The following is a 23,715-nucleotide window of genomic DNA, read 5'->3' as shown; positions in this document are numbered from 1 at the left end:
GTAACGGGAAGCACTGATAATACATAAAAGTGATTGGGATTCTTTCCAATGTGTTTCTGAATAGAATGGAATTTTAACCAAATAAGTCACAGGCGGCGCACTGTGAAAATGACCTCTATGTTTGTAATTGTGTGATTTTTACCTTTTTTAGTGTCCTTATAAAAGCACATAAACATTATGTAGAACATAAGTAGACCTCAAGAAAAAAAGGCAATAGGGAAAGAGAGAAATAAAGCTGACAAATTTTACTCATCTTGAGTAAAAGTAGAGTTTATTTAAGATAACAACGTTTTTGGTAAAATAAGGCTAATATAGTGATATTTATCAAAAGTGGTGTTCACCGACAAAAATCTTAAAGCTAAGAGATGTTGAACTGTATTCATGAGAAAATACATTTCCCAAAAAATCTAAAGTGATAAACTGTGACACAGCAGTAAACATCAGCTCTGACAGGAACACTTTCACAGGACAGAAACAAAACCTGTATATTTTTATTTTTCGACATTAGGGTGGATTCAGGTTTTATGGAACATCAGGTCATATAGTTATATTTATGATGCAGGCCCTGATTGATTAAACCATTACCTTGTTTGAGTTCACCTTAGAAATGACTTTTGTCACTTTAATTAATCTGTTTACTGTATTTCTTTTCACATATGTAAAAAGATTAGTTGATGATGCTGATGGTGGAATTGGAACCTCTTAAAGTGTCTCAGATCACCTGATGGCCCAGAACCCCAGAATCCACCTTACTTTTAAGTACAAAAGTATTGGGAAGTGATAAAAATATAAACAAATCGCTTTTTCTTATTACAGATTTGAGTAATTATTTTACAATGCTGATATCATAACAGTGGTGAAAACCAAAAACGGATGAGGTCACATAACGTTTAGGTCATGTTGTTCAGTCATCATAACACCGGTACAGATCTGAGCCATTTTCTCAGACTTGGTGTAGAGTTCCATCCTCTCACTTTGGCAAACTTGAAAGCATTTCCAAAAAGGTCAGGGAATATGGTCATCAGGTTTACTTTTTCTGCATCATCAGAGCTACACACACAGAAAGGAATCAATTATATGTGATCTGACACAAAGAATCACTTTAATAATGTATGTATATCTATAAATGGAACTCACTAGTGTTCATACAGATTCCGTATGAATCGCAACAGGCCAAGTAAGTTCTCTGGGTAGGGCTTTTTCTTACCATCTACTTTGTGCACAATTTCAGCAGGCAACTGTGGAAAAACACATATAAACAAGCATTTATTTAAAAAAAAAAACCATGGTATTATTTCAATACTTTCTTCACAGGCCATCATCAGCTTTGACTCACCACATGGATGTGCATCACCTACATTAGTAAGTGGCCACTCGCAGCACAAGGGGAGGAGGAGATAGTGAGAGGTGGATTTTTCAAAGAGTATGCACTCACCCTCGGCTTAATTAACTTCAGTGGGCCAATCAGCTAGCTATGTAAACTTTACAATGGAAAAAGTTTGAACATAATATATATGAAATTTGCTTTGTCTGTATATGAGCTTTGGTTTAAAACCATGGTGTACTGCCTTTCTGTTTTGTTGTAAAGCAGTTATGTAAAAGATATGTAGTAGTTTGTATCCTAAAGCCCAGCAAAACAAATATTATTGTTTTGAAATGTTATGCATTTTAAAGTAGTTTACTGCTGTAGCTTATAAACAGCTTTGTCCACAAATCTGTTCTGGTTAAAAAAGGAATTGGTCCAGGTTGCAATGATTTCTAGTGCTGAAGTGTGATCTGTTGCCCCTCCAAGGGGTTATCTAAGACACTTAATTTGAGCTAAAAAAAAGTAATGGAACAGAACTTAAGATGGTGTTGGAGATTCCCTCGAGGGGAAATGATGAGACCAAGTCTCTTAATAATATAGCTATTTCCTCCAGACCTTCAGAATGAAAACTGTCTCACTAGAACATGTGTGAGATTTATGTTGCACTGTGCTTATGAGAATGTGAGTCAGTGTTAAAAAGAAACTCTCTCAGGTCAAACCTACTTTTGTTTTCCACTCTGAGAAGGTCTTCCCCATGGCCATTATTTCTATGGCATGAAGGAGCTCCTCATCAGGACTGAGATAGTACTGCACCTCCTTCACATTCCCCAGTTTCTGTAAGTACTCCACTCTCCTAAGAAAATGTGAAAGCAACACAGCAAAATACAATATAGATTTGCTTTTTCCCAGTTCTATGTTTATGGAACTTAGATGTTTACACAAGTTGGATGAAAAGACTAGTCCATTTATAGTCAGCATAATCTCATTGACTTAACTAGAATGCATAACGTCCCCTCTTGTCTGAAAAACATACTGCCAGACACTCTGAAGCTGCTCCATGATGCTACTCCAACTTTAAAGTCTATATACTACATGGACAAAAGTATGTAGACATCCCTCCTAGTTCTTGTGTTTTAGCCACATTCCAGTCATACTGAAGAGCTCAGTGACTTTAAACATGGCACTGTCATAGGATGCCAACTTTCACAATTCAGGTCATGAACTTTCTGCCCTGCTAGATCTTCTCTGGTCAGCTGTAAGTGATATTATTGTGAAATGGAAGCGTCTATGAGCAACAACAGCACAGCCATGATGCAGAAGCCCAAGCAAACTCAAAGAGTGCGCACACTGAGAGCTGAAGGATGTAGGATGTAGTGTAAAAATCTCCTTTCCTCTGTCAGCCCAAGCTGTCTGTTTCTATCATTTTATGCAGTGACGGGCAGCATATTTCAATACTAGCTAGTAAAATGACGTTACATTCATCTACTTTGAAAACTGAAAAAATTGCCTTGACTTATAAGCAGGGTTGGGATAGCTGCTGAAACATTTGTAGTTAGCTACTTTGTAGCTACTTTACCAAAATATGTAGCTAGCTACAATTTAGCTACTTTTCCAGAAAAAGTAGTGGCTACTTTTTAGCTACTTTTTGCAAAGTAGTGCACTACTTTTTAGCTACTTTAATAGCGTGATTGTCAGAATGTTTGTGAATCTCCTCCTGACACACCAAACAAGCCCAAGTGACAGTGTGAACAAGACACTGCATTTAATCATGTGCCAGAAAGAAACATACAAATTAAAAAGCTGCAAATATACAAAAAGATCACCAAAAAGTGAGTTTAAGTGTAACCAACAATCAAACTTACCCAACCAAAGGTGTGATATCCAACAAAAATTTAGACTAAAGGCAAAGTTAATCATTCCAGGTTTTTCCTTACAAAAATCAACAAAAATAACCAAATACAAACCAAACAACGTTATGCAAAGCACTGCCAATATTGGAAATAACACTGCTCCAATGTAAACATTTCAGCCAGATATGTACAGACATGACATTCAGAGTCCTTTGTTAAACTTCAGCAACAATTTAGCTTCAAAGTTCTCATCAGTGACCCTGGCTCTGTTTGGGGTGAGAATCAGGCCTGAATAATCTCTCCACTGCTGCAGAGCTGTCGCGGCTCCACAGCAGAACTAGATTTTTAGGTAAAATAACATAATCCTCCTTTGCTGTAAAATCTTTGTAACACACAGTTTTAGCACCATTTTCACAATAAATGGTCTTAAACGCTGGGGTTAATGTATAACTGCTAATTCACCAACCTTTAACGCTGAAGACCGACTGCTGGTCACACAGCAACGCAGATAACGAAAAGGCAAAGAGAAAGATTTAAGATGAACATCGATAATTTGGAGATGGAGGGACTTATTTGCATTTATAATCACTCAGCTGGTTTCCTGATATGTTTAATCTACAACAACTCACAAACAAAACAGGACAATTCGTATGAGAAGCTGGAGAATGAGAAGCGACTTCAGCTTCATAAAAAGTCGAACATTGAGAGACATGTTACAAGAAACTCGTGGAGAAGTTTCCTGAGATGCGAGAAAAGCGGCTACAGCTGAGCTAAAGGTTAAAGCAGAGCAAAGTAAGTCTGTGTTTGCGTTTATTTAATTTTTAGCCTATAGTAGCACATCAGCACATACTGAGACATACAGCCAAGATGGTAAAACGGACATAAAATGTTGTGCCTCCCAAGGTGGTTTCATTTTTGTTGAAAGGACAAAATGCCTCTTCTTACCATTTCAGTTGCCGACCACTGAGTTAAGCCTACTAGTAAGCGGAGATCAGCGTGTGGGGCAAGCGCATGACCGTTTGCTCGAACTGTCAGTGGGTCAGTCAGGGTTGCACAGTCGCCACCAGCCCAGTTAACGACCTTGTTCTATGGTTCACATTTTGCGCGGACTGCCTAAAGCCTGTAGCGAAAATGTAGTGAAAATTATCACTATAGCTACACAAAAATTTGTATGCACTACAGCTATTAACTACATTTCACAAAACTGTAGCGGCTACGGCTATTAGCTACAAAAAAATGTAGTTAACTACAAAATGTAGCGCTCGCCGAGGGACGCTACCCCCAGGCCTGGCTTCAGGGGTAGGTCCCGGTGACCCTCTCCCGGACAGGGTACACGATCTTCTGTGTCCGTTTTTCATGGATGGTTTTTGGATCGAGTTAGTCTGGGTCTTCACTCAAGACCTGTTCACCCTGGGAGACCCTACCAGGAGCATATTGCTCCCGACGACTTAGCTCTGAAGATCCCTAGACCACACAAGCCTTTCCGCCACGACAAGGCCCCGATCCAGGAAGGGTGTAACAGACATGACAGGTGATTTTTGACTTCGATCAAGGAACATTTCCTAACTTAAGATGCTGTAAGATTCCTAAATTAAGATAAAACTACTGCCCATGGTTTTGCAATGGGATATTCAACAAGCTTATATAGGTGTAATGGTCAGGTGTCCGCATACTTTTGGCCATGTAGTGTAGATGCAGTTGTAATGCAAATGATGATGCCATATAAATCAAAATAAAAAAATTACCTCATTTATCATTTATCTTCACTCAAAACAGCCATTAAGACATATTAAAACAAAAAATGACAAAATCCACAGCAACTACTTTTTTTCAGTATTAGTGTGTTTAAATTTTTCAGTATTTAGTGTGTCCACCTTTTCTCTTCATTACAGCTTCCATTCTTTTTAATGGGATTTACATTCAGTTTTTCAAAGAAACCAGCAGGGATATTTTTCATATATCCAAAGTTCATTTATAGAAGTTGGTTGCATTTCTGCTTTCTCACGATCATGTAATTCCAAACGCATTCAATGATGTTAACTCTGAGTTGATCAGTCAATTGTTTTGAGAACACCAGCAGCAGTTTTGGTGGTCTACTAGGTTTTGCACGGCTGTTAGAAGAAATTTTTTGAATTCCTGTTTTTTTTTTTCTAATTTTCACCTTTCGTTCCCCTTCCTCTGTAAGTGGATTATCTTATATAATCTCTTCAGAAAACGTATTTTAAAAAATACGGTCAAATCTATAAATCCAATGATTTGTATTCAACATTTCACATACAGTGCTAAACTAAAACCAATTATGCAGGATTAATTATTTTATCTTTGTAGTCAAACATGCAGTGGGGAAGTGATGTTAAGTACTGTTGATGTCTATGATATGCTCAGAAAAGCTTACTGTGAAAAAATGTGAAGTAATTTATCACAATAGTGATGAATGTTGCCACATAGCCCGGACCACCAGACTCTAATGTTCAGGTGCTCCAGGACACCTTTATTAATTTGTTCAGGTGTGTTAGATGAGAGTTGAAAGCAAACTCTGCAGAACAATATCACCAGGGTCAGACAACCTGTTCTAAACACCCTGCTCATTACTCTAAGTGAGAAACCTAGAGTAGCAATCAGATAACATTTACAGTGGTTTTTGGTCTTACACCGACCTGTATTTAAAGGACTATAGTGTGTCTACATTGGTAAACTGTTAACATTGAAGTGGGAGAGCTTTTGGAGTCTGTGTTGCATTATATATGTAATTATAGTTATTAACATAGTATAAGCAATGCTGTTGAGTAAGTTAATCTTCATAGATAGATAGATGGATGGATGGATGGATGAATGGATGGATGGATGGATGGATAGATAGAGGGTCTGGTCTTTCCACAGAATCCCCTTTTCTAAGAGATCGTTTCACTCTTTTTGTCCCTCTAACCAAACTCTGAGTTCTTTCCCTCCTTATCATGACCCAACTGTTATTTAAAGCCAAGATTCTGACCATAATTCTGATCAGAAGTGACCATTTGTGGAAAACGTCCCCCAGCCTGAAAGAGTACTACCAAGTTGAATTGTCTATTTGCAGTTGGGGTAGGGCAGCTCCTCCGAATGCATGGTAGAAATCTTTTCTGGCCCTACAATCTACTTAAACATTCAACTTATTTAGGAGATCAAAAGTTTGAATTATGTCTTACTTTTCATCTGTCCAAAAGAAAGGATGAGCGAGGGCCTCCTCTACTTTAGGCCTCTCCTTTACATCTTCATTGATCATCCACTCCACCAGGTCCTTTGCCACGTCATCTTCCAGATGTTCCAGCGAGTATTTTCCATCAAGAATGTTACTTTCACAACGAGCCCCTTTACCAAAAGGATGGTGTCCACGAGAGAGGATGTAATACACTAACATTCCTGCAACCTAAAACAGGTGTAACAGTTACCTGCCAGTGTCACCAGCCTTACCCATAAATAGCAATGGTAGTTTATATTCTCAGTTTTACAAAGCAAAAATCTCAGTACATTACCTGAATGTCAGAACTCCTCTTGTATGCACTGTTATCGTCCTCTTCAATGGTCTCCCTGGCTTTCCAGTACTTTGTTCCAGCAGCGCTAGTGCGCAAAGTTGTTTGTCCTAAATTCAGCCTCCGGCTTATACCAAAATCAGATAATCTCGCCTTTCCAGTTATATCTGTAAAAAAATTAAAATTATTATTACATCAAATCTCAGAACATATTGATTGAGTGGCTGGATTCAAGTGTTTTAATTTTGATAAGCAAATTAAAGAGCAATAAGAAGAACTCCTACCAATCAGAACATTCTGGGGTTTGATATCCCGATGGAGCACTTTGATATCTTCACTGTGAAGAACTCTAAGGCTGCACAGCACCTCCTTCACAATTTTCTTCAGGACAGCAAGCTGCTCACTACTGTCTTCTGGCAGATGGTCTTGGATGTATTCTTCTAGTGTGTATTCACAAAGTTGAAGAACAAGATATCCAAAAATTTTGTCTTCTGCAAAATCCACATATCGCACAATAGAAGGATTGTCGAGTTCTGGAAGCCGTAAAAACTCCTCTTCGTTTTTGAGGGCTTGATAATTGGACTTAAGCATTCGTTTGACAGCTACCTCAGTGCCATCATCCCTCAGACCAAGAAAAACCTCTGTTCCATCACTTCCTTTAGCTATCTGGAACTCTGGGTCAACACCAATTGTAAGACTCCCCAGTCTATAAACTTTACTTGCATCTATGTTAGCAAGTTTCTCCAGCTTTGGCCTCCAACGTTGGCTGTGTTGGCGCCATCTTTTTGGTAAAGTTAAATTGTCTGTAGTAGATGAAAATGGCTGCACGCTGGAATTTGACTCTTCAACTGAAGTCATGGCTGTATCTGAATCTGCCCACTCTTTTGTTTCTTGTCCCTCATCTTCTTTTGATGTCATCTCCTGCTGGGCTTCTTTCTTCTTCTTCTTTTTCTTCTTCTTCTTCTTCTTCTTTGACAGCATGTTCTCTGCTCCCTCACATAAACTATCTGAGGCACCTGAACTTTGTGGATGTTTGAGATCTGTGTCCAGTTTGTGCAGCTTGTCCTTAATGACATCATCCATCCTTATCTCTGCAGCATCAAGTACCCTATCAGGCACTGAGAGTAATCCACATGAATGAATATGTTCTGGGATGAACTCATAAAGATCAGCAAACAAGCGGTAAGTAAGAATGCTGACATCGGGTGAATACTTAGGACTAGTGAGAGGTAAAAGACCCCTGCATAAGTTTTGAAGAACAGAAACGTCAAGACCATCAGCACCAGCGTTGTGCTTTAAGGACTTCTCCATAGTCACACAAAGTATGTTTAGTATCAGCTGATTGAATACTTCTCCCTGAGGGGAGCCAGCAGGTTGTACACTTTTGATCAGAATGGGTACAATCTCGTCAAATACTTGGAGAGATATTTCTTTCATCATGAAAATTACAGCCTGCAAGGTGTTCAGTGCAATTATCTGATACTCATGAGGTATTCTGGGAAAGCGTTGGATGAACCCCTCAATATAAGTGTCAGTATTCTTGGAGTCCTTCAGCCACTTGATGCTACTTTGCCGATATTGTTCAGCACCTTGACCCACAACAGTAAAGTAATTTTCAAGTAGGGTAATATGGCTGAATGGATGCTCCTCAAGAAATTGTTCCTTAAAGAGGTTGAAAACCTCTACCTGGGTTCTCTTGGAAACTGCAATAGTCAATTCAAAAAAGAGCCTGCATTTATCAAAAACTTCACTCCCTGAAGGTAACTGATGAATAATAGTCTCTAGTTTCTTATCCATGTCTGGGTCCACTCCATGATTCCTTTCAATATAAGCACCGGCTTCTATAAGTGCTTTGACCACATCCATTCTGTTATTACCGGCAGCAAACTGTAATGGTGTAAAAAATTGTGTTTGATGACCTTCTGGATTGGCTTTCGCTGCAAGTAATCTTTTCACTATACTGAGTGGAACTCCTTGTGTAAGTGCAGCATAGTGCAGTGGTGCTAGCCCATTTGCTGAAATTTTATTAGGGTCTGCCTGCTCTCTCAGGAGAAAGTTACAAATCTCTTCATTTGCACATACAACTGCAGCCGACAGCAGGGTAAGATCATCATTCCAGAGCGCAGAAGCATAGAGTTCATTAATATCACATCCTCTGAGTAGTCTCTGCAACTTTTTTAGGTTTTTGTCAATAATGCATTGTATTATGGGGCTTGTGGTCCTTGGCGCCGCAACTGGAACTGGAAATGGTACTGAAAATTCTTTCCATTGTATTTGTATTGCCATTGACTGTTTAATGTCAGATAAACTGGAGCATCCAGCTTAGCACTTTATATTCATACGTTTCAGATTTATCAGTTCAAGATCCTGCACACTCCTACAAAAGAAATCCCTGAAAAAGAGAGGGAAAATGTAATTGAAAGATGATATCATGTGCAAAATATAAAACTTATTAGTACAGAGATGACACCATTGGGATACAAGGTCAACTTATACCTTAGCTTATGCCATATGCCATAACTTATAAGCTAATTAATAGTTAATCAGTTGAGCAGCAGTCTGGATATCTGGGGTGAATGCAGTGCTTTGATATCCCCTAGTGATTTTAGCAGTGATCAGCACTCAAACTTTTTAGGTGTTCATTATATTTAAGTGTTTTCACCTTCTCTAGTTAAGTGGAGCAGTGTCTGAGCTCATGTTTCAGTTCATTTTAAGTTAATCTTTTTAAATGTATCAGAAAGGTGTTCATTACTGCATGTTTTTCAAAATGGTACACATTGGTGCACTCTTAACACCTGGTGGACATAAGGACAAACAGCAGCTAAAAGTCTTCTCAAGAGAGGATGCTTTTATACTGTAGGCTTTGGTCTATCTTTTCTAGTGTTTTGACAATATTATTTGTTTCTAAAGCAATGAAGGTAATTAGTAATATGTTTTTGGGCATGTTACACAATGAAAAACTGTATCAGCTTAGTGGCTTCTTGGAGGCTTCAGACAGAGGAAACTTTTAAACACTTCTTGTGCTGCTGATACAATCGAAGTTGAAAACTTGAAAACACAGTCTGTTAAGACAGACAAGTTCTAGCCTGGTTCAGGTCTTACTTGGGTTTAGGTTTTGTCACTATGTTACGTTTTGTCGAACATAGAAGATTTCAATATGGTGTTTCACAAGACTCCTGCTTCCCTTTTTTACAGCCCCTAGGACTCATTTTTTGCCAACACAGTTGGCTATTGCTTTTATGCTGATGCTGAAATAATGAAAAATTGAAGGCATAAGTCTAGAAGAACATGACCTTTCTCCTGCTGTTCAGATGGTGGAGTGTATTCTGCCCAAAACAGCATTATGTCCTAACTATGACATGTAGGCTCCTTTGTTTCGCTGCATATCCTTGTGGTTAAAAAATGTTCAGCTTCCATGGAAAAGTTTTGCTGATCATGCATTGCTTTTCATGAGATAACCAATCAAAAAAATGGGCAGGTAAAACTGAACCAGAGATTTACCACACAGAAAGTGAACGTGGGGCAAAACAATAGGACAGTTTTTCTCACATTCGAAATTTAAAAATATTTCACTGGCATTTGTACCATCCTGTACACTGTTATCAATGAATTTGCTAAAAAAATCTTGAGAAATAGATGAGGAGTACCCCTTAGCCCTGTAGTAGTTCACATTAGAAATATGTTATTTTTTTGCTAGTCGTGGTGTTCAAGGCACTAGCTAACATGAGTTAATTAGAAAGAATTAAACCTGGTGGAACCACAATAAGTGCTAATTTCTTTAATCTCTCCATATTGTGTGATGTATGATGTGGTGTTGAACTTCCTGCCCATTACACTGCCCATAAATATGCGCTCAGCTTCTCCTCCGCTTTGCAAAAGTTGCAGATTCCTTGTGGTTCAGACCATTATAAAACCCTTAAAAATGTCTTTGTGTTTATTTAGCTCAGTCTCACACTGGAAATAGACTATTTAGCCAAAAATATATGAAAACCCCTTCTAATTATTTAGCTCAGGTGTTTCAGCCACACCCATTACTAACAGGTGTATAAAATTAAGCACATAGCCAAGTAATCTTTATAGACAAACATGGGCAGAAGAATGGGTCATACTGAAGTGCTCAGGATATCACCTTTGCCACAAATCTTTTTTGTGAAATTTCTGCCCTGCTAGATCTGCCAACTATTAGCACTTTTATTGTGAAATAGAAGCTTTTGGAGTAGCAGCCGCTCAGCCACGAAGTAGTAGACCACACAAACTCGAAGAGTGGGGCCATAGTGTGTAAAAATCACCTATCCTCTCTTGCATCACTCACTACACTGTTAAAAATAAAGGTACAAGATTCATTAAGGTACAAACAATGTAAATGTTCCCTCAAAGGTACAACAGTGATTCTAAGGTCTAATTGTGCACCTTAAATAAGTTTTTCCCAGGTGAAAAGTATGTATTTGTACCTTTTCATAAACTAATGTTTTAAAATAAAATAAAAAGCCTGGAGACGAGACAGGGTGTGTGGAGTCAACACAACATACAAAATATAATATCAATGGATTATGATACAGTTATGTTCCCTGACTAAAGGTACTGAGATGTACCCTTGAGGATACCACCCCAGTGACAAGAGGGGTATTGCCCCAATGACCGTTTTGTACCTTTTTTGTGAGAGTGTACAGAATTCCAAACGGCCTCTGGAAGAACAACAAAAGAACTGTGTGTAAGGAGTGTCATAAACTGGGTTTCCATAGCCGAGCAGCTAGACTCGTATTGCACTGGAAACGTGTTCTCTGGAGTAATGAATCACACTTCACTATCTGCCAGTCTGATGGATGAATGTGAGTTTGGCAGATACCAGGATAATGCTACCCACTGGAATGCATAGAGCCAACAGTAAAGTTTGTCTGAATGGGCACAGATTTCCACAGACATACTCCAAAATCTTCTGGAAAGCCTTCCCAGAAAAATGGAGGCTGTTATAGCTGCGAAAGAGAGGATAAGTCCATATTAATGCCTACGGTGTGATGGTCAGGTGTCCACATACTTTTGGCCATATAGTGAAAATCTATTGTGTATGAAATCTAACTTTTAATTGAAGTAAATTTTGTCTAAGAAAGAAAAAGCCTTATCAAAAATATATTTTTTTAATTAAACTGTCACAATTATAGGCTTCCCTGCATTTTGTATTTTGTCTTTTTGACAACATAACTCCAATGAGTCTTCTCGTATAACGTTTGATGACATAAATTTCTCTTGATCCTTCAGGATCCTCTCTTATGGAATCTCTTCTTCAGCTCAACCCACGTTTTCAATTGGGTTTAGGTCAGGGGACTGAGATAACCATGCCAAAAGTGTGATTCTGGGGTCACTGAACCATTTTTGTGTGGATTTGGACACGTTTTAGATCAGTGTCCTTCTGGAAGATCTGACCACAACCCAGTTTTAGCTTTTTGGCAGACACAGCCAGATTTGCATTAAACATCTCCTGGTACTTCATCATATATTCTAAGACAGCTCCAGGGCCTTTGGAAAAAAAAACAGCCACAAAACATTACAGATCCTCCACAATACTTAAAAGAGTAGAAGACGTTATTTTCTGTATAACCATCCTTTTTGCACCAAGCCCACCTTCAGTGTTTTCAAAATGCTCTATTTTTGTCTCATTTGACCACAGAGGCCAATTCCAAACAAAGTTCCAATAAGGTCTAGTTAACTCCAGCTGCTTACAATTGTGATTAGACTTTCTTGTAGCATGCCCTCTAAAGAGTCTGCTGGCACAGAGGTGGCATCTTATTGTAGTTTTGGTGACACCAAAATGATACTATCTTCTGCAGATCTCCAACTGTGATTCAATCATGAGTGATTTTTGGCCCTCTAACCAGCCTGCATGGTGACAGTTTTTTTTTTTGCTTTGCTTTTTCTTCTGTTTCATCTGTTCTTCCACCATTTATCATGTGACTTCTCAGTGCTAAATGTGATCTACCAAATTTTACTGGATTTATGTCTCAGATTATCTTTCTGAACAAGAAAACACACAAATAGAAATAAACGCCACTTGTCAGTCACATTTCATCAGACAATGATGAAACATCAGTACGCTCTTTTGGATCTGAATTGGCTGTGCAGTTGTTCAGAAACAATCACAATTCATAAAAGAAGTTTTGAGCATCTTTTACAGTGATTGAAAACATGGTAACTCACAGAAAGTGGCAGTTCCACAGACCAATAACAAAAACATGCAGCGTCATAACTTGGTGCTAAATTAATTTGCTTAATTTTAAGGCCATCACCAAATTTTACAGTGATATGCTTGGTTTGATAGGGTTCATTTCCCAACAGTGGATATTGACATATTCAAGTGTGTAGCTATTTATTTTATAGTCACTGCCTAATTTATGAAGGTCATTTATGTATTCTTTAATCTTCCCCATGGTGATGAATAAATGAAGAATCAGGAAGTAATATAGATAAAGTAGATAAAGTGGATTTGCTTATCAGAGACAACTTGAGCACCCCTAAAAAGGGGCTACGCCTATGACTGGCAGTGTTATTAGCGACCGGTAGGTATAATATGAATAAAAGTTACTGAGTGAAATGTTAATGCACAGAAATAGATGATCAGCATCATTGCTGTACTTTAAATCCACTCCAGCTGTAATATACAAGGGGAAACCACTTTTCTCAGGCTCTGGTTAAAGATGTTCCCCCTGTATTCTCAGTTCTAAAGATAATAAAATATGAATAAAAGTTACTGTAAAGACAGTCACATTAGTACCATAACAGTAAGACTTCAGTCTCAAAGACTACAGGGAAACCAACTTCTTAGGTGCACTGAGATACGTAGTCTAACAATAATAACACAGACTAATTCCTGTGCTGTGTAACTTCATGCAGTTTATTTATTTCAGCAACAAATGTTTCAAATCCATTTACAGAACGTAGCAAGACTGATGAGGATATGGGACATAAATACACCTTAAAATCACTCAAGTCTGAACAACAAAATGTGTCTGCATGTACGGTAATTAAACCAGAAATGGCGCATTAAATCTTTTTTACTCGGAGTAGTTGAAAACGGAGCCAAAGCTAGCATTAGCAAGATAGCCCACGTAGTGTTTGAGCATTAAAACATCTGCTAACAACACATTTTATACTTTAAAACGTGTTTAACTACAAGTCATTTTACAAACAATGTGATAATTCGCTTACCGCGAGGAATAGGACGATATTACGGTACAAAAACAAACGAATTAAGCTTATCTAAGCCCCGCAGAGGAGCGTCGACTGAAGACGTCATGATTTCGATAGGCGCAATGAGGGGGGAATAGGGGCAACTGAACTGACCATAACACCGCACTTCACCGGGTTATTATAGCAACGTAATAATGTTCATAACGCTGCCGGTGAAGTGATGGTGCAGCGACGGTGAAGTGGCTGCTTCCTGCCCTCACAAGAACCGCCACTTCCGCCCGTCACTCGGCATGCAGAAGGTCGGTAAAGTTGGGTTGATATTGGATATTCAGCGGATATTCGCGTTTCGCCCCTCCTATCGCTCACAAACAAAGTCTTAAAAATTCTGAAATAAAATTTTCAAAATCGGGATAAAACAGACAACAAACTACAATCATTATATTACGTCAAAGTACTCGATCTTTCCATTTCACCGAGCACTTATGATGAAAATAGGCAGAATCGCTGGAGTAGGCGCCGAAAACGGTAAGGGACCGTCGGTAAAGTGCGGGTACTGATTAAAAACGTAAAACATTCAAAGACATGAGGAGCCTGTTGGTGTTATTTATAAAGACTTGAAACCTACTGAAATAGAAAGATGATGTGAAAATCAATAACTGAGACTAACAAGTATACATCTGACCTGATCTGACAAACATACTACAACCTTTAGATTGATAAAATTTGCCTTAGTTGGACTGCAGAGATTATTTTTTATATGTAATTAATTGCTACTGTGAGACGTCCATGAGACATACACATCTAAAATGACTTGTAGTGTAGAGGTACCCATCCTGCAAAAACAATACAACTTTTAGTTTGATAACACACTCCTTTTTTTATTTTTTATGACATTTAAATTCCTAGTGTCTCGACTGAATTGTAATGAATTCTTTATAGAATTAAATTACTACTGTGTCACATCCATATGACGTACAGATCTAAAATCACTTGTAGTGTACAGAGACATGCCTGACAAACATACTACAACCTTTAGTTTGGTGAAATATGCCTCGACTGAATTGTAATGAATTCTTTATAGAATTAAATTACTACTGTGTCACATCCATATGACTTACAGATCTAAAATGACTTGTAGTGTAGAGAGACACGCCTGACAAACATACTACAACCTTTAGTTTGAAAAAAACGCCTCAAATGAATTTGAATGAATTTTTTATAGAAATAAATCGCTATTGTGTCACATCCATATGACTTACAGATCTAAAATCACTTGTAGTGTACAGAGACACGCCTGACAAACATACTACAACCTTTAGTTTGGTAAAATATGCCTTGACTGAATTTTAATAAATTTTTTCTAGAAATAAATTACCACTTTGTCACATCCTTATGACATAGAGATCTTGATAGTTGGATTCTGGTGTGGCTGCTGCATTGTTTCACTGATTTTTGTTTTTAAGAGATTTTCAGAAAATTATTATTATGCTGAAATTTTAAAATGTTTGAATCCAAAATTTGCTGGTACTGTTATCACACACTTTCTTCTATTTGGCTATTTATATAACGTGGAACTTGTAAAAGTTGGCTCCATGCAGACTGCTTTGGAATGATACCAGGTGCTGTTCCTGATGAGGAAATAACATGGAAATGTGAAATGTGTGAAACGGATGTGTAAGAAAAGTAGTTCAGGAAGATATATGTACTGCGAAGTAAGTATTTTTAAAATAGAAACATTGCAACAAATAATTTTAATTTTTAATGTATTGTTAGTTTAGTGTTGTGTAAGTTATAGTCAGCTGTTCAGCAATTCATACCCCAGAATTTATTATTTTAATTCTGCGCATCTTTGAATGAAATGATGGCAGTTTGTACTTAATGTAGACTGGATACACTTTTGTCAGTTTTATTTCTTTGTTTTTTAAAGATGAATATAATTTTTTGTCACATGGATGTGCCTTAGCAACACTTCATTCATGAAATAATAATGACAATCAGACTACTGTGTGTTGTTCATGTGCGACAAATTATTTGTTCCAGAAAAAACTAATTCTTCCACAATATGCTAATAAGGTTGTAGTTTGTCTGAGAAAGGTTTTTCAGGAAAATTCTAGTGCATGTACATTGAATATTCTAGTAGGACTGCAAAACATGACAAAGTTAAAATGTATTGCCCAAAATTAAAATGCCCACGGCGCAGCTTTGCATAACATGCTCCTAAAACTCCTTATATATATATTGCATGTTTTCCAAACCAAAGGTTCATGAGATGTGCGTATCCCAGCAGTCATTTGGCGAAAGGCAGAAAACACCCTGGACAGGTCGCAAGTCCATTGCAGGAAATTAAAATCCAATCAAAGAATAAATTTAGTAAACAAAAGGTTGAAATAGGTTTGTGACATGTTCACTGCAAATCAGTGTACACTACAATTGTATCACAGTATCATTTTATTTCAAGAAAATTTAAAATTAAAATTTTAAATTAAAATTCAGTCGAGGCATATTTTACCAAAATAAAGGTTGTAGTATGTTTGTCAGGCGTGTCTCTCTACACTACAAGTGATTTTAGATCTGTAAGTCATATGGATGTGACACAATTGCGATTTATTTCTATAAAAAAATTCATTAAAATTCAGTCGAGGCATATTTCACCAAACTAAAGGTTGTAGTATGTTTGTCAGGCGTGTCTCTGTACACTACAAGTGATTTTAGATCTGTAAGTCATATGGATGTGACACAGTAGTAATTTAATTCTATAAAGAATTCATTACAATTCAGTCGAGGCATATTTCACCAAACTAAAGGTTGTAGTATGTTTGTCAGGCGTGTCTCTGTACATTACAAGTCGTTTTAGATCTGTAAGTCATATGGCTGTGACATTGTGTAATTTATTTCTATAAAAAATTCATTAAAATTCAGCCGAGACACTAGGAATTTAAATGTCATAAAAAATAAAAAAAGGAGTGTGTTATCAAACTAAAGGTTGTATTGTTTTTGCAGGATGGGTACCTCTACACTACAAGTCATTTTAGATGTGTATGTCTCATGGACGTCTCACAGTAGCAATTAATTACATATAAAAAATAATCTCTGCAGTCCAACTAAGGCAAATTTTATCAATCTAAAGGTTGTAGCATGTTTGTCAGATCAGGTCAGATGTATACTTGTTAGTCTCAGTTATTGATTTTCACATCATCTTTCTATTTCAGTAGGTTTCAAGTCTTTATAAATAACACCAACAGGCTCCTCATGTCTTTGAATGTTTTACGTTTTTAATCAGTACCCGCACTTTACCGACGGTCCCTTACCGTTTTCGGCGCCTACTGCAGTGATTCTTCCTATTTTCATCATATCTACTCGGTGAAATGGAAAGATCGAGTACTTTGACGAAATATAAACGCGAGTTTATACGCGAATATCCGCTGAATATCCAATATCAACCCCAAGTTTACCGAGCTGCATGCAGACATCCAACCGCCTCTCGGGGGAGAGAAGAAAGGATAATTCCACATCCACGAGTAGTTTAATGCACCTTAGAACCGTAGCAACTTAAGAATAAAGGTTGTGTATAATGCATATTGTTGTAGTCTTCTTTTTCCGTGGAGGATTTTGGAAAAGTAAATGAACATATTGATAATTCGTTTTGTGGATATTTATCTTACCTCCTTTTGACCGCTATGACCGCGCAACACCACGAGTTAGTACTAAAATATCAGTCTAATTCAGAAAATACTTTAAGAAAAGGTAGGAAAAGCGAAAATGTATTATCCGCCCTATTCGGCTTAAATCTGCACACCTGTCGTTTTAGTATAGATACCCAGTCCGCACAATGTACCTGCGATAAGCCACGATGTAACTGAAAAGTCATGCGTTGTTGTTAAAAATAATAACTGCACTTACAGTTTTGGGTATTTTCGTGTTGGAAAGTTTAGCCCAAGGGTTTGAAGTGCGCGGAAAGCGAAACCGCGTTTCTCTTCCTATTTAGAGCTTAAATACTGGGCGGTACTCTTGTGCTACCCCTCCTCCTGCTGCTTTGGACTATTTTGAACATTTCGCTTTCTATTGTAATTACAGAAAGCTAGATTAATTCTACCAAAGGTCATTATAGTTCAGGTCATAGCCGTGTCTAGCCCTTTCCAAATTGAGTCCCAGTACCCCTAAAAAAGAGTAAAAAGTCGGGTATTTTTTCGTTTGTTTGTTTTTGTTTTGTTTTTTTAATGGAAGTTTGTCTCTGATAAACAAATGTTATGATCCACCTTCTCTCTCCTACTCTTCCCCCGCCCCGCTCTCCCCGAAGCCGTGCAGTAGCTGCGCTTATTGGCGGATTTTGGCGCGCGCGCTTGTGTATGTGTGCGCACGCGCGCCAAAATCCGCCAATAATACACTTAAGGGGATTTATTGTCTAACGCTCATAACTTCAAAGGTGACCAACCAGATGCATGACACCAGGTTCAAATTGGACTTTGGAGTTTCATTTCATATGCAAAAAAATACCAAAACCTTGTAAATTCACTTGTTTTAGGCATTTACCTGATTTGTGAAAACAGAGTTAAGTGTACACATGACTTTAATAGTGATCATGTAAAGATATGAATGCAGGCTCAAAATAACTCATTTGATCTGTAATATATATATATATATATATGTATATATATGTATATATATATATATATGTATATGTGTGTGTATATGTATATATATATATATATATATATGTATATATACACCTACCTTTAATTGCTAATAATGATGTAGCATGATGAAAGCAGGCTTAAATCAACCCACCTGAGCCAGTCCAAGCACAGAAGGCGGGCTGTGTCTGAAGTTCCAAGAACTGCCTTTGAATGATGCACAAATACAGTCAAACAAAATAGAGATTATTTACATATCTCTCCCTTAAAGGCACAAACAAAAACGGCCTGTTTAATAAACAATCATGTAAAAATGAATAATAATTGTTTTGTGGTACATAAGACCTCAGAGAAAAAATAGACAATAGGTAAGAGAGAAATAAAGCTGACAAATTAAAGTTAATTTGCCTTGAGTAAAGAAAAAGTTTATTTGGTAAAATTAGGTGTGTACCAAGAGTGGGGTTCATCGATAAAAATCTTAGATGCTAACTGATGTTGCACTGTGTTCATGAGAACAACATTCCCACATAACATAAACTGATAAATAGGGCTGGGCGATAAAACAATAACAATAATTATCGTGATATAACTTGCCTCCATAGAAATCAATGAAATGTTCGATAAATGTTAGATAAAATAGACCATTTTCACACTTCCACGTTTTAGCAACAGCTCTGGTGGCATTTTCCACTGCAAGAGAAGCGACACTACTACGCTGTCACCACGAGGGGATGCACTTCCAAGTTTTTCGACATGGTTCGATGAGGGAGGGGGCAGGGACTAAAATGGGTCTCCAAATATACTTAGACGTTAACATCTGAAACATAGCTTTATACCTTTCCTGTTTGAGTGGAGCGATTGGTGGTGGTGGTGGTGTTTTCTTGTGACCAAGCGTGAGTGACAAGATAAGTGGCATGTAACTGTACTGGCCCAGAGCAAACTCCTATCCTAGCATCACATATCATAACATCATATCCTAATCATGTGTGCTCCTCACAATTACAGCTGAAGTGGTCTGTGTGTTACAGCGCTCAAACAGTCATATTTTACTATTAGTGCATTCCCAAGTAACAACAGTGAAAGAAAGGAGTTTCCCTTAAAATTACTTCTGTCACTTTAATTAATCTGTTTACATTATTTCTTTTTACATATTTAAAAAGATTAGTTGATGATGCTGATGGTGGAATTGGAAGCTCTTAAAGTGTTTCAGATCACCTGATGGCCCAGAACCCCAGAATCCACTTTACTTTTAAATACAAAAGTATTGGGAAGTGATGAAAATACATAAAAGTGCTTACTTCCACTTCAAATCACTTTATCTCATTACAGATTTGAATAATTGTTTTATAATGCTGATATCATAATGCTGGTGAAAACCAAAAACTGATGAGGTCACATCATTTAACCTTTAATTCATGTTGTTCAGTCATCATATCACCGGTACAGATCTGAGCCATTTTCTCAGACTTGGTGTAGAGTTCCATCCTCTCACTTTGGCAAACTTGAAAGCATTTCCAAAAAGGTCAGGGAATATGGTCATCAGGTTTACTTTTTCTGCATCATCAGAGCTACACACACAGAAAGGAATCAATTATATGTGATCTGACACAACAATTTAATACACTTTAATAATGTATGTATATCTATAAATGGAACTCACTAGTGTTCATACAGATGCTGTATGAATCGCAGTAGGCCAAGCAAGTTCAACAATTTCAGCAGGCAACTGTGGAAAAACATTTATAAACAAGCATTTATTGAAAAACAAATCAGCTAGCTATGTAAACTTTGCAATGCAAAAAAGCTTGAACATAGCTTTGAACATTTTTTTAAAGTTTGAATATAATATATTTTGTCTGTATATGAGCTTTGGTTTAAATTCATGGTGTATTGCCTTGCTTTTTGTTTTTGTTAAGCAGTAATTTATAAACAATGGAGTGGTTTGTATCCTAAAGCCAAACAAATCAAATGTTTTTGTTTTGAAATGTTATGCATTTTAAAGTAGTTTACTGCTGTAGCTTATAAACAGCTTTGTCCACCAATTTGTTCTGGTTAAAAAGGGAATTGGTCCAATGTGCGATGTTTTTTACTGCCGAAGTCAACACTTGTGTACGCTTGATCTGTTGCCCCTCCATGGGCTCATCTAGCACACTTAATTTGAGCTAAAAAGTAATGGAACAGACCTTAAGATGGTGTTGGAGATTCCCTCGAGGGGAAATGTCAAGGCTGAGTGGAGGGCTTGTTAAAACTAGTATTGAAACAGTGAATGAATACTATTGGATCCCATGTTGAACTCTCTTAAAAATATAACTATTTCCTCCAGACCTTCAGAATAAAAACTGTGTTGCTAGGACATGTGTGAGATTTATGTTGCATTGTGTTTATGAGAATGTGAGTTAGTGCTGAAAAGAAACTCTCTCTGGGTTCTGATCAAATCTACTTTTGTTTTCCATTCTGAGAAGGTCTTTCCCATGGCCATTTTTCTATGGCATGAAGGAGCTCCTCATCAGGATTGAGATAGTTCTGTAAGTACTTCACTCTTCTAGGAAAATGTAGAAAACGTAAAAGGCGATATGCCAATATAGATTTTCTATTTGGCAGTTCTATGTTGGTCTAAGAAACCAGTATATGGAAACAAGATGTCTACACAAGTTGGATGAAAAGACTAGTCCATTTATAGTTAACATAGTCTCATAGATTTAACTAGAACACAAAATGCCCCCTCCTGTCTTAAAAGCATACTGCCAGACATTCTGAAGCTCACAAGATGCTACTCCTACTATATACTATACTATATACTATTTGACCATATATACCATATGGACAAAGTATTTAGACACCCCTCCTAAGTATTTACTTCTGGTGTTTCAGCCACACCAATTGCTAAATTCAAGCACAGAGCCATGCAATTTCCATAGACAAACATGAGGATGTCATATTGAAGAGCTCAGTGACTTTAGATGTGGCACTGTCATAGGATGCCAACTTTGTCACAGTTCAGTTTATGAAATTTCATGAAACAGAAAATGACAAAATCCTCAGCAAATAAATATGATGTAATATTTTTCAGTATTTAGTGTGTCCAATTTTGTCTTTATCACAGCTTCCAATCTTTTTGGGAGACTTGCTTTCAGTTTTTCAAAGAAATCTGCAGGGATATTCTTCATGCCTCCAAAGTTCAGTCTTTTGAAATTCTGTTTTGTTTTCTTTTTTGTTTTTTTGTTTTGTTTTGTTTTATTTTGTTTTGTTTACTTATTTTTCACTTCTCGTTTCCCTTCCTATGCAAGTGGATTATCTTATATCTAATCTTGTCAGAAATAGCTCTTGAAAAATGAATAACTTGTACTTTAAGGTTGTTTTGAAAATAAAGTAAATGAATGGTGGTCTCTGACATTAGCACAATACTCTAGGTGCTCAAAAGTGCAGACAAAAAGAAAGATAAAAAAAAAAACAGAGCCAAAATTTCAGTCTACTGGACTTGCAGGTCTTGATGAGCTGACAAGAAACAGCTGAAGCTACCAAGTCATGGCAAGGATCGAAGATATTTTGAACCAGAGGTGCCCAACAGCTGGGCAACATGACAAAAATGTAATATCACAACACTTGATGTTTTACGGATATAGCACACTATTTATTTTTTCTGACATTTGAATATTTGGAACAAAATGGCATCACATTTAAAAAAATACTGTCAAATCTATAAATCCAATGATTTATATTCAGCATATCACTAGGATCAGACACGCCTGTTCCTCTAAACCTAGAGTAAATCAGATAACATCTCACACCAACCTGTATTTAAAGGACTACAAAAAACTTAACATTAAAGTGGGAGAGCTTTTAGAGTCTTGCATTTTATATTTAATTATACTTATTAATATAGCATATTTAATTTAGTTATTAATACAGTATATTAAGCAACGCTGTTCAGTACGTTAATCTTCACAGTGGTTTAAGGTAACACTGATGGGTTTCTTACCAGTACATAATCAACTTATTTAGATGTTACAATTGAGTGAATAATATGATGAGGCTATACAGAAAATATTGTAAAGAAGCCACATTGAGAATACTACCTGAGATTTGATAAGAACTGTCCATTTGGAGTTGGGAGCTCCTCCTAATGCATGGTAGAAAGCTTTTCTGGCCCTACAATCTACTTAAACATTGAAAAGAGATCAAAAGTTTAAATTACATCTTATTTTTCATCTGTCCAAAAGAAGGGATGAGCGAGGGCCTCCTTTACTTTAGGTCTGTCCTTTACATCTTCATTGATCATCCACTCCACCAGGTCCTTTGCCACATCATCTTGCAGATGTTCCAGTGAGTATTTCCCATCAAGAATGTTAATTTCACAACGAGCCCCTTTACCAAAAGGATGGTGTCCACGAGAGAGGATGTAATACACTAACATTCCTGCAACCTAAAACAGGTGTAACAGTTACCTGCCAGTGCGACCAATCTTCTCCACAAAGCACAGGTGTAGCCACACATTTACATTCCAACCAAGCACACCTGATATAACTCATCAGCTGTTTGAACACTGAAACCAACTGATTGAACGAGTGGAGCCAGGTGTACTTCAGCTTCATTCAAAAGAAAACCTTCAGCCACACCAGCCCTTTGTGGATAAGAGTTGTGACCTCTAGTTAACAGCAATGGCAATTTATATTCTTATTATATATATTCTTATATGAGTTTTACATTCAAAAATCTAACTCTCTATTTCAGTTTCAGTACATTACCTGAATGTCAGAACTCCTCTTGTATGCACTGTTATCGTCCTCTTCAATGGTCTCTCTGGCTTTCCAGCACTTTGTTCCAGCAGCACTAGTGTGCAAAGTTGTTTGTCCTAAATTCAGCCTCCGGCTTATACCAAAATCAGCTAATCTCGCCTTACCAGTTATATCTGTAAAAAATGATTATTACATCAAAAATATTGATTGAGTGGCTGAATTCAAGTGTTTTCATTTTGACAAACAAATTAAAGAGCAACAAGAAGAACTCCTACCAATCAGAACATTCTGGGGTTTGATGTCCCAATGGAGCACTTTGATATCTTCACTGTAAAGAACTTCAAGGCTGCATAGCACCTCCTTTGCAGTTTTCTTCAGGACAGCAAGCTGCTCACTGCTGTCTTCTGGCAGATGGTCTTGGATGTATTCTTCTAGTGTGTATTCACAAAGTTGAAGAACAAGATATCCAAAAATTTTGTCTTCTGCAAAATCCACATATCGCAC

General features: G+C 37.3%; 1 protein-coding gene and 1 long non-coding RNA gene across 2 annotated transcripts in view; both read right to left on the bottom strand.

The window, feature by feature from the left end:
* Positions 1-230: 230 nt before the first annotated feature.
* Positions 231-23,715, bottom strand: part of LOC118826225 (serine/threonine-protein kinase ppk4-like) — a 36,930-nt gene continuing 13,445 nt past the window's right edge. Inside the window, exons 2-6 of the mRNA XM_036597129.1 lie at positions 6,666-6,829; positions 6,339-6,559; positions 2,030-2,159; positions 1,138-1,238; positions 231-1,050 (exon numbers count right to left, since the gene is read on the bottom strand). Coding sequence (XP_036453022.1) covers positions 912-1,050; positions 1,138-1,238; positions 2,030-2,159; positions 6,339-6,550 — 582 coding nt within the window. The 5' untranslated portion in view covers positions 6,551-6,559; positions 6,666-6,829 and the 3' untranslated portion in view covers positions 231-911. The remainder of the gene's footprint in view (positions 1,051-1,137; positions 1,239-2,029; positions 2,160-6,338; positions 6,560-6,665; positions 6,830-23,715) is intronic.
* On the bottom strand, positions 18,790-23,594 carry LOC118826226. The gene is made up of 5 exons (XR_005008728.1): positions 23,487-23,594; positions 23,221-23,384; positions 22,671-22,898; positions 20,136-20,201; positions 18,790-20,043 (listed from the first exon to the last, which is right to left on the bottom strand). It is a non-coding gene; the product is annotated as an uncharacterized LOC118826226 (long non-coding RNA).

This window comes from Colossoma macropomum, unplaced genomic scaffold, assembly GCF_904425465.1.
Source record: "Colossoma macropomum unplaced genomic scaffold, Colossoma_macropomum, whole genome shotgun sequence".
Classification (NCBI taxonomy): Eukaryota; Metazoa; Chordata; class Actinopteri; order Characiformes; family Serrasalmidae; genus Colossoma; species Colossoma macropomum.
Note: the sequence above shows the minus strand (reverse complement) of the source record. Positions and strands in the feature narration are given on the sequence as shown.